This window comes from Sciurus carolinensis, chromosome 13 (assembly GCF_902686445.1).
Source record: "Sciurus carolinensis chromosome 13, mSciCar1.2, whole genome shotgun sequence".
Taxonomy (NCBI): Eukaryota; Metazoa; Chordata; class Mammalia; order Rodentia; family Sciuridae; genus Sciurus; species Sciurus carolinensis.
Genome location: NC_062225.1, coordinates 47,917,329 through 47,928,622, shown reverse-complemented (window position 1 = coordinate 47,928,622; position 11,294 = coordinate 47,917,329). Strand labels below are relative to the sequence as shown.

General features: G+C 36.3%; 2 protein-coding genes across 6 annotated transcripts in view; one reads left to right on the top strand and one right to left on the bottom strand.

The window, feature by feature from the left end:
• Positions 1–1,261: 1,261 nt before the first annotated feature.
• LOC124963375 (prolyl-tRNA synthetase associated domain-containing protein 1) lies at positions 1,262–3,814 on the top strand. The gene is made up of 2 exons (XM_047523065.1): positions 1,262–1,492; positions 2,990–3,814. The coding sequence occupies exons 1-2, from the start codon at positions 1,409–1,411 to the stop codon at positions 3,419–3,421; spliced, it is 516 nt and encodes a 171-aa protein (XP_047379021.1). The 5' UTR covers positions 1,262–1,408; the 3' UTR covers positions 3,422–3,814.
• A 2,211-nt stretch (positions 3,815–6,025) lies between these two features.
• The window catches only part of Ccdc88a (coiled-coil domain containing 88A), a 117,929-nt gene continuing 112,660 nt past the window's right edge, over positions 6,026–11,294 (bottom strand). For all 5 annotated transcript variants that reach the window (XM_047522353.1, XM_047522351.1, XM_047522350.1 and 2 more), the window contains 2 exons: positions 9,876–9,975; positions 6,026–9,367 (listed from right to left, as the gene is read on the bottom strand). In XM_047522353.1, coding sequence (XP_047378309.1) covers positions 9,911–9,975 — 65 coding nt within the window. In that variant the 3' untranslated portion in view covers positions 6,026–9,367; positions 9,876–9,910. The remainder of the gene's footprint in view (positions 9,368–9,875; positions 9,976–11,294) is intronic.

Here is an 11,294-nt window from a genome sequence, read left to right as displayed (position 1 = left end):
AATAACTATTTTGGGAAGCAACTTAGAATATTAGGATTCATTAACAGAAGGATGTCCACCAATGCAGAAATGATTAAGAAAATTATGATCCCGGGTTGGGGATGTAGCTCAGGGGAAGAGGGCTTGCCTAGCATGCGTGAGTTCAATCCAAGCACCTCAAAAATAACAAAAAAAAAAATAAAAACTCTAACAAAACTATGATTCAGTACATATCTATTAAAATAGGAAGACAGTGTAGAAACAGGAAAATGCTTATAAGTGATAAGAGCAGGATACAAAATTGTGTATATATGAAGGTTTCAATTATATGAAAAACTTATGTATATACAAAACAACAAGAATAAAGAAACACACGAGACTGGACAGTCTAAATGGCAATAGCACTATACGAACACAAGATTTTGAGTGATCTTTTTTTGTTTTCCAAATGCCCTGTAATGCTGTAAGTTGCTTTTGTTATTGATCTGAATTTTCTGAGGCCATGGGAAATGGCCTGCTGTGGTTTCTATAATCAGAAATAAAACAACTGCATGGGGGTGGGGAATGTGGCTCAGTGGTAGAGCACATGCACACAAGGTCCTAAGTTTAACCCAAGCACCTAAAAGAGAAAGAGAGAGAGAGAGAGAGAGAGAGAGAGAGAGAGAGAGAGAGAGAAGTAAGCAAGCAAGCACAAAACTTTTCAAGGAAAACACAGCTTAATAGTCTAAGAGGTAGGTAAAGCTGAGAAGTTTCAAAGTTGTGTTATCCAGAGTCAGTTCTGGGTGAAGATGTAAATTCAACTCTGAATTGCAGCTTCTTCCAAGGCTTCTGCAAAGGACTCATTTTGCGGGTCCTGAGAGAAATTACCCAAACTCATTCACACAAACATTAAACATTCCCAGGTTTCGTATGAGATTTGAGACTTAACCTAAATCTCTAAGTGAAACCCTAACGTGGAATTTCAGGCCTCATTCAAGTGGTGAGTGCGGGTTTCCCAGTATAGCTGAAAACATGGCACTAAGTTGTGCTCAAACTACCAAGGCAAAAGGCAAGTCACGGTTAGCACTGCTAGGTATTCCTGGAATAACCGAAACTATCAGGAAAGGTAAAATATAAAATTCGAACGTGCAAACGGAAGTGGTTTCTGTTTACACGGAAGATGTGCGGACCCAGCAAACCTGCGGCAGGTCAGGGAGCGCCCAGGGAACTCAGGCGCCTCCCTAGCGTCCGACGAGGCCTAGCAGGGCTTCGCGCATCGCAAGGCTTCGCGCATCGCAGGCCGCGTCCCGGCGCGGGCGGCGCCGGCCCGCGGAGGAGCGGCAGGACGGCGCGGCCCCGCCTCCGGAAGGCACCGGTACTGCGCTTCCAGTTCGGCTGCCATCCCTCCAGCACTTCCGGATGCACTTCAGGATGTCGGCGTGGCGGCGGAATGGCGGGCTCTGAGTTGCGTGGGGCGCTGGAGCAACGGCTCGGCGCCCTTGCCATCCGCACGGAGGTCGTCGAGCACCCCGAGGTGAGGCTTCCGCGTTAGACGTGACCGCAAGGACAGCCCCAGCCAGAGGGGGTGCTCACTGAGGGTTCATCCAGCAAAGCCGCGGAGATCAGGTGGCCCAGGGGTGGTGTATGGCGGAGGACTGTGACTGTAAGGTTGTCTTCTTGGAGTGATTTGATCACATTTTATGTTGAGAACTAGGGCAAAACATGGAGAACTTGTGTAAACCGCTCCGGATGTCGGTCAGTTTGCCCACTTTGTGTATGTCAAGTGGTAGAAAGCACCAAAGCGCCTTCTCTGTGGCTACGATGTGTGAGGCCTCCGCGAACAGCAGGAGATTGAGGTTGAGGGGTTGATAGGATATTTTGCTGTCTTGATCAATTTATCACAGGTTACTTTTTACACTTTACCAGCATGGCAAAAATCACCATTCTCTCCCAAAAGGCTCGCGAATATGTACATTTTAACATGGTTTAATGTGCTAATGTAAAGGTTTATTTGCACGTTTCCAGAAACTAGTGTAACTTGAGTGGTGCAGGGACATAAAGCTTACCCATAACTTGAGCGACAGTCGATAATAGCTAAAATGGCGATCTTCAAGAAACAGAATACAGTTAGTATCCCTTGCCTTTACAACATCAGAACTATATTTCAGACTTTCCTCTCTCCTTTATAAAAACTATTTCTCAGACTTTCCTCTCTCCCTTATAAAAACGATTTCTCTGACCTTTCTCCCTTATGGTCACATCTCTCACACACACACCCTTATTTTTGGCGCTTAATCTCTGAGCCACATTCCAACCTTTTTTTGGAGACAGGGTCTCAAGTTGCTGAGGCTGGCTTCCTTTTTTTTGGTACCAGAGATTGAACTCAGGTGACTCAGCCACTCGGCCACATCCCCAGCCTTTTTTGTATTTTACTTAGGGTCACGCTGAGTTGCTTAGGGCCGCGCTAAATTGCTGAGGGTGGCTTTGAACTCACAATCCTATCTCAGCCTCCCGAGCCACTGGAATTACAGATGTGCGCCACCATGCCGGACTTACTTTCCCCGCTTTTCCTGTGAATATTGCCAGATTTTTTGATGCTTTTTATGTATTAGTTTCCAGGTCTTGTTCACTGTCCTCTCACCTTCATTGTGGTTACATATTTGTAGAGTGGAGGTTGTCACATGATCAGGATTGTAATGGAATGCGAAGGAAGAAGTGTCTAAGGCAGCTGTTGACTTTAGTACCTAAAGTTTGAAGTTAAAAGGTTTTTTGGGGGGAATGTTAGAGACAGCTTGGCTAGCACATTGGAATGGAAAACTGGTCTAAGAGAAACTGCCTGAGATCCTAAGATGAGGAATCGAGAGAATGGATTATAAGTATTTCATAATGGGCTAAGATGGATCTCTACCAGTTAAATTCAGAGCAATGAGTATAACTTACCCTTGCTGTTTTCACCTGGTAATCAAAATACATTCAAATGTATTTATATATGCATATTAATTTCTAAATTTCTCATGTGATTATTTTTTAGGTGTTTACAGTTGAAGAAATGATGCCTCATATCCAGCATTTGAAAGGAGCACATAGTAAAAACCTATTTCTTAAAGACAAAAAGAAAAAAAACTATTGGCTGGTGACAGTTCTTCATGATAGACAAATTAATTTAAATGATCTTGCCAAAAAGTTAGGTGTTGGGAGTGGAGGTCTGCGATTTGCTGATGAAACAGTCATGCTAGAAAAACTGAAAGTTGGTCAAGGTTGTGCCACACCTCTGGCACTCTTCTGTGATGATGGAGATGTAAAATTTGTTCTGGATTCTGCTTTTCTGGAGGGTGGACATGAAAAGGTATACTTTCATCCAATGACCAATGCTGCAACCATGGGATTGAGCCCTGAAGACTTCCTCAGATTTGTGAAGATGACAGGACATGATCCCATAATACTAAATTTTGATAAAAATTAATGTTCAGAATAATTGTATTTCTGAAAGCTTTCTTGTAATTTTATTTTTTTAAAAAGATATTTACATTACTGTAAGATTTATTGACTCTCTTAAGAATTCAGGCCTAGAAGAAAATGTGCCTGGGTGGTGAAAGTAAGGACATCAAGTTTTTATTTTATTTTTGGTATACCCTATTTTATCTCCCCCCACTTTTTTTCCTGGTAATTTTCAAAAGAACTGAAAGTGGGTACTAGGATGAGGGAACAGAGAAGAGAAAGGGAAGATATGGGAGGGGAAAAAATGACCATATCATATAGTTAAATTGCATGTATGTACAAATATATAACAATTCACTATTCTATATTTATAATATACTAATAAAAAAATGAAAGTGGTAGTAGTATCTTTGGTGCTCTTTTAAAAAGATGTATGAGTTGGGTGCAGTGGCACATAACTGTAATGAAGATGGTGAGTTCAAAGTCAGCCTCAGTTAGCAACTTGGTGAGGTGCTAAGCAACTCAGTGAGACCGGGCTCTAAATAAACTACAAAATAGGGCTGGGAGTGTGGCTCTGTGTTTGAGTGCCCCTGAGTTCAATCCCTGCTCTGCCCCCAACCTCCCCCCAAAAAAGAAGAAAAGCTCTGGGATTGTAACTCGATGGTAAAGTGCTCCTGGGTTAAATTCCCAGTGCCGAAAAATAAAAGATGAACTGAGGTAGTTTTAGTCAACTCAGATTCTGTCTTCCATCTCCTATGACAGTAAGTCATTATAGGAATGCCTTCAACAATTGGGAACACTTAACTAGCTTACATCTTTAGAATGCTCATTGTTGAAAAAGCAAGCTGAAAAACAGTGGGTGTAAAGTTTACATGATAGTGTATAGAATACAAGGAAAAAATATGGGAATATATTATACTTATTTCAGGAAATGGGGATTAAGGAATAAGGATTTCCCAGCAAGATAAGTAAAACAAACATGGGAGAAGGATAAAAACTCCCTAGTTTGGTGTTGAGTGAATTTTTTTTTTTTTTCAGTGAACAGTAACTTTCTATTAAAAATATGATTTTAATTAGAAAAACCAGGGGTAGAAAATATTCTCATACAATTAAATTTTAAAGCTAAGTAGCTACTTTATGCCATTAAAAAGAATTTATTTAATCTGTTCAGAGGTTACAAATGCAAACATACTTCTGCAAGTTTCTTCCGCCCTCTAAGTTATTTTACTATACTATTTCTAGGATAATTTTACTCATTCTCTTTCAGTTACGACATCTGAAATAGTATAAAAGCCTAGGAAAATGTAGTCAGTTGTCATACAGAAGCATTAAAAAAACCAAAATTTGACATTTTTTTTTTCACTAGGGCTAGGGTTGTGGCTCAGTGGTAGCACTCTTGCTTAGCATGTGTACAGCACTGGGTTCAATCCTCAGCACCACATATAAATAAAGGTATCAGATCCATCTACAACTAAAAATACTTTAAAAAAAGCCATTAACTGAGGATCTGACATGGGTTAGATCACAAAAATTCCTCTGTGAGTCATCAAAATTCTCATATTTTTCTCAAGTACATAATCAAATGGGATGTTACGAAAGGTGAAATAATAATTATCTTACTCTAAGGTTCCATGTTAGTTTCTACCTAGTCTGTATTATATGTCTAAGACACTGGTAATTTAGGTTGTTTTGAATATAAAATGAAGGAATAAAATTGGAATTTGAGGACCTTGAGTAGCTGGTCTGATGGTGATAACAGGCCTAGGATTTGCCCAAGGACCCAGGTGAATTGCCTCCCAAAGTCTGTAAGTGAAAATGAAAGATTTTGTGCAGTTTTTTACACTGGTCCCCGCATCTGCAGTTTTGCTTCCTGAGGTTTTAGTTACCCATGGTCAACCACGGTCCAAAACATGAAAGTGAAAATTCCAGAAATAATTCACAAGTTTTGAACTGGGTGCTGTTCTGAGTAGCATGAAGAAATCTCACTTTATCTCACTCATCCAGCTCGGGCTGTGAATCATTCTGTTGTCCAGTGTATCTATGCTGTACCAGCCCATATAGTCACTTAGGGGCCCTCTTGGTTACCTAAGATTGACAAGTGAATCAACTGTGGTGGTAACTGTAGTATTGCTGTTCAAGTAATTCCTATGTAGTAGTCTAATGCTTTGTCACATTTCCTGTATCACTGACCTCACCCACTTCACTTCATCACATTGTAAGTAAGTCTTTTTATCATCTCAGATCTCACAAGAGTGAATACAGTACAATAAAAAAATAAGAGACTACATTCATGTAACATAATTGTTCTATTATCAGTTACCATCATCAATCTCTTACTGTGTCTAATTTATAAACTTTTATATGTTATAGGACAAAACAGTACATCCAGGATTTGGTATTTGTGCTTTTAGGGATCCACTGGTCTTGGAACATATCTTTGCTCCTATAAGGTGGCTATTAAATGCTATTTAAACCTATTCTGGGACTGACAGAACTGACAAACTCTTCACTTTTTCCCAAAACCTAATATTCATCCCAGAATGATTAGAGCAAAGTAATCTGAAATTAGGGGTTGTATCTGAAAACAGTTCTCCAGGGTACAGAATGACACTTGGTTAAAATTATGACTTAAAAATGATTACTACTTCTTGTAAAAAATCACCTCTTTTATTTTTTATATATCAGTCTGAAAAGTGAATGTTAATCCAACTTTTTAAAGGAGAAACAAAGTTAAAAGCTAAATTGAAAATGAATGTTTTAAAAAGACAAATCAAACAATGGTGACTCTTATCACAAGTTGGATTCCTATGGCTGGTATTAAATATTGCCAAGTAATAAACATTTTGCCGTTCAACTCCAAATTCTCATCAGCATTAGTTTTAAAGGAAATGTTACAGCTTATATATTATTTGATTTGGTATTTAATAGCAGTTATAAGTACAATGGAAAACAATGAAAAGAGAACCCTTAGAAAAGAAAAAGACCATTTTAAATCAGGTTTTGTTAAAGGGTGTTATAAGTGCAACATTATCCATTAAGCATTCCTTTTAAGGCATTTCATTATCCAAATAACATGTACATCAAGTTTTTATGTTCTAAAATGGGCTCCTTCTGTATTATTCATTCAAGGCTTAAAGAAAAAAATACATCTTGGGACTAAGTAGTTGAAAAGAAAATCACAAAATTCACTTTTCTCTTAAAAAGTAACTTAAAATACAAAAGTAATTTAGCATACATTATTATTCCCATTATAATTTCAGATTTGGTACAGTTATCATTTTCATTTCCTGACATAATCTCTTAAGACAGTACAGGCTGTAGTACTTCATTTGTGAGGTGGCTGTAAATTCTATAATATGCACGGTGGTTTTTAAATAGGCTCTTACCATGCCTTGCATGAAAGGTGCTACATATGAACCTGTCTTGTGAACTCTTTGGTAACCACCAATTCAAAAACTTGGACCAAAACATTTCCACATGGCTAGATTTGAAGTACACTATTAGAGCTCTGGGCCAAAGCTATTACCCTGTATGTTGAATTTTTCAGTTTTCTTGGGGGTGAGGGGGTTTAGGTATTGATTCAGAGTAGAGCCAGAAAATTAAAAGCATGTCAGGCCCATTAAGAATAGGCCCTGGTTAGTTTTCAGTTGGCTTTACTATTTTGTTTGACAGAAGTTTATATAAGGTAAAAGAGTGGCTTCCTACACATTTGCTTCTAATGGTAGCTTTTGGAAAAAAATGAAATATTCATGTGGTTATTATCTAGTCCTTTCTTGAAATGGTATGCAAAAGGTGATGAATATAACTGAGAATATTTGTATTTTTACAATCTCAACATGTTCCCTTGTTTGTCTCTTTTCAATTGTCCTTTCAGATCAGCCTTGTCAAATTTAGTACTTCAAAGGCTGTCATTCAGCATTTTCTGTAGAAGCACTAATGTGCTGGTTAATTCAGTAGATTCTCTATTTTAGAATACTAGTATCCTGGAGAGGTGAAAGTATGATATTCGTCTTCATTGGGCCACCTCACACTCATTAAATTTCAACTTTTCAGTAACTGTTCTGGGATGTGTCCTAGTTGTGCAAATTAGATGCTAGTTAATATAAATCTAACTTACCCACTTACTGTATTTAGCTAAAACATAATTTCTACATTTACTTTCAACTTACCCAACCAAAAAATAAATTTACATTTTTTACATGCAAGTGTCTCTAGACTGTCACGATACCCATTTACCAATTTGATACTTGTATCCAGGGAGTCATGATGGAGAGAGATTTCAAAGTCTAGAGAATAGATTTTAAATATTTCTGTTGTGCAATATTTGTATTTCAGTAAGAATCCTTTGTATTTACATTTACATAGCACCTTTCATCCAAGAGTTTCAAAGTGATTTAACTTTACAGCATTACTTGGTGGCAAACCTATGTTAATGATGGCACTGAGTTAATAAATCCAAGTTCTCTAATTTCCATTTCTATTTCTGGTCAACGAAACATGCTGTCTCTCTTTTTTTTTATTGATGGTCTTTCCAAGACAACTATAAACACAACACTGCTACTGGCCTACCAAAAAGAGAGACACAGAGAGAGAGAGACAGAGGGGGGAGAGACTATTCTCATGGCTACTGGGTTAGTGATGATACACACAGTTCATATATCACATATGAAGGAATAAGGAATTATTCTAAAAAGTCCTTTAGAGCTGGTAACGAGAGCCTAAGAAGTGTGCTATTAAAATAAAAAATAGTCAATGTCTTCTTATTTCAGAAGATTATTCTGATATTTATTGTTAAGTAATGAATTTGTATTAATGAGTATCAATGCAGTTTTTTGGACTTTATAAGAAAATAAAACTGTGATATAAAAATTGGAACTACTAAAAAAATGATGTTTCTCTGGATTAACTGAATCTATTTTTTTGTGCTTCTTCCAAATGTTTAAGGTAACAAATGCATACAAATATTTCAAAAAGTACCTGTTATTCATTCAACTTTAATGTAATATTATAAAGGACAAAAACAGAAAAATTCTTATTAATAAATGATAACCTTAATAATAAGTGAGTTCCTGGCAAAATGCAGATCGTAATAAATTATTTACATTATTTTTGCCATAAGAAAACTTCTTAAGCAACAGTCAGCTCTCAAGTTAAAAAAAAAAAAAAAAAAAAAGACACATACATAGCCCAACAGTAAAGAAGTGAAACAAGTTAAAACAACAGCTTTACCTTGGGAATGCTATTTAGTGGAAAACCATCTTATTTAAAAAAATTTCAGAAAAACACTTTTATCTTGGATCCACATATGAATGCTTAGTGTAGCTTAGTGGGGAATATGGAAGATTAATATTTTTTAACTTCAGTATCTTGTTATGAATTTTCAGATTTATCTTATAAACTGAATTTTTTGCAGTGCATCAAGATAACTGACTTAAAAAAAAGTACCAACACATGCAGTCTAACCAAAAAAAGGCTCTGACATGCCAAAACAATTTTCTCTGTATCTTCATATATAGTACATTCCACAAAATACTACAGCATTTAATTTAGATTTACACAACTAAATATAAATGGCTAGATTTTGGCTAATACTTAGCAGAAGCATTAAGCAAACATAGATAAATTCATAAACAAATGATGAGAGAAGTAGATTGTTCCTGGAGTGCTTCTTTTAACACTTGACCTTAAAACACTTGGTCCTTAGTGAGAGAACGTTCTTTATTCAGTAGAGCTTAACAATACAATGTATAGTTAAGTCCTAAAACCTTCTAAAACTTTTGGCAGTTGAATCCAGTAGTGCTCCTTGATTCAAGGAAGGAATGAAGGTTTGTATTTCTTGCCTGCTCTATTCACGAAGGATTGTTTAAAGTCTCCTTAATGATTTTTAAAAAATGGTTCCTACAGTTGCTAGGTGTCTTGTTACTTCAGAAATAAAGGCTTCATACTGAGAAACTGAAGGACACTTTTCTCTCTGTATTTAGTTGGAAGGCAGAAAGAAGAAAGAAAATATAAGAAAAGCTTGAAGATAAGAGGGATACTAACTATAGAGCAGCCACTATGAACAGCATGCACCAGATACTTCAATGGGAATGAGAAAGCGACAGAAAATCAGAGACAACTTTTCTTTGAGTAGCTCTTCACAGAACAGGCATCTAGTTTATTTTCATTAGTTATCAACAAAACAGTGAGGAAGCTGTATTCTTACCATAAAAGACTATCATTACTTGCCAGCAAAATTAAATTTAAATTGAGGGGGGGAAAAAAAAAAAAGAATTTGTAAAGGTTTGTTCCCTGCCCTGACAGGCAAAACCTATGGTAACCAATGAATCTTGTTTTACTAGTAAACAGAACAGAAAATCAATCAATTAAGCAAGCAATATTTACATCTGTTAATGCAATATGCACTTGTTCTTAAACTTAACTTGGTTAGTTTGTATAAATGAGACTAATCTCATTTACATTATAAGCAGTAAACTCACCACTTGGCCCACATGTCATGTAGTGGGCAATAGAATTAGGAGCTTTGTTGCTCCCTAGACCTGCTTTTTGAATGTCTGCTTTCTTGTACTTTGTCCATATCTGCAGAAGAAAAGCAGTTCATGTTATTTATTCAAAGTTAAACATAAAACAATTTCATGAAGATTAGAAACTAAAGAGTTCTCATTGAGTAGGGAAAGGAGAAAGAATCTGTAACTGGGAAGTTTATTAACTGGATAGACATTAAAGACTGATTTTCACATTTAATTAGTTAATTTTTCCATACTGGGGATTGAACTCAGGGACACATTACAAATGAGTTACATCCCCAGCCCTTTTTATTGTTTTGTTTTGAAACAGGGTCTCACTAAGTTGCATAGGACCTTACTTAAGTTGAAAAGTCTGGCCTTGAATTTGCAATCTTCCTGCCTCAGCTTCCCATGTTGCTGGGGTTACAGGTCTGGCTTGATTTTTATTCTTTATTTATTTATGTAATTATGAATTTATGTATTCATTTACTTATTCCAGTGCTGAGGATTGAACCCAGGGCCTCACAAATGCCAGGCAAGGTGCTCTTGTATTAAGTCACACTCCTAGCCCTTGATTTTTATATTTTTAAGCTACAAACATAATAAAAGTCATCACTATTATTTAAAAACCTATAACAATTAAATTTTTCTGTGTCAGGCTCACATACTTTATTTAGTATATATTTATGTTTATTTACTAAATGGTTACATACAGTTTTTAAAGTAGAACATAATATTGCATATAACAGAAGTATCCAGAATGAAATATTTGTTTTTACTTACTAAGAAAATCAGGATCGAGTTATATTTTTCAAGCAAATAATATATACACTTACGTTGATTATAGCTAAAATTGTTTTGCTCAAAGTGGACCTAAAGCATGATTTGTACAATATTGCACAAATCATATGTGTATAACTTCTAGAAACCTAACTAGGGTACTGAATCTTCAAATGGTTTTCAAGTAAACCTTTGTGAAGCTGTAGATATTCATGGAGGAGTCTTGGACAAAATAAGTGTAGCTGCTTAAAGTCTGAATTGATTTGCTTTTATCTTACTTTTTTGCCATCTATGTAAATTTTCATTTAAAGAAAGTATTATGCTAATTTAAACAAAATTTTTGGAAGCAGTGGTTCTGTATGATTCATAAGTATTTTTCCCCCACCACAAAAATTTTACTCCAACTGCTCTGAAGAAACATAGGAAACATAGTTTTGTCTTGGGGAAATTTCATCATTCCATGGCAGGTGATGGTTTCTGGAGGAAGTCTAGTCTGCATTCTCAGACAATCTCCAGGACACATGAACATGGTATGTATTTGTCCTACATGCATAGTGTATATATTCTCTTTGAAAATGTGCTATATATCAATATACCTACGGTTATTTAGTA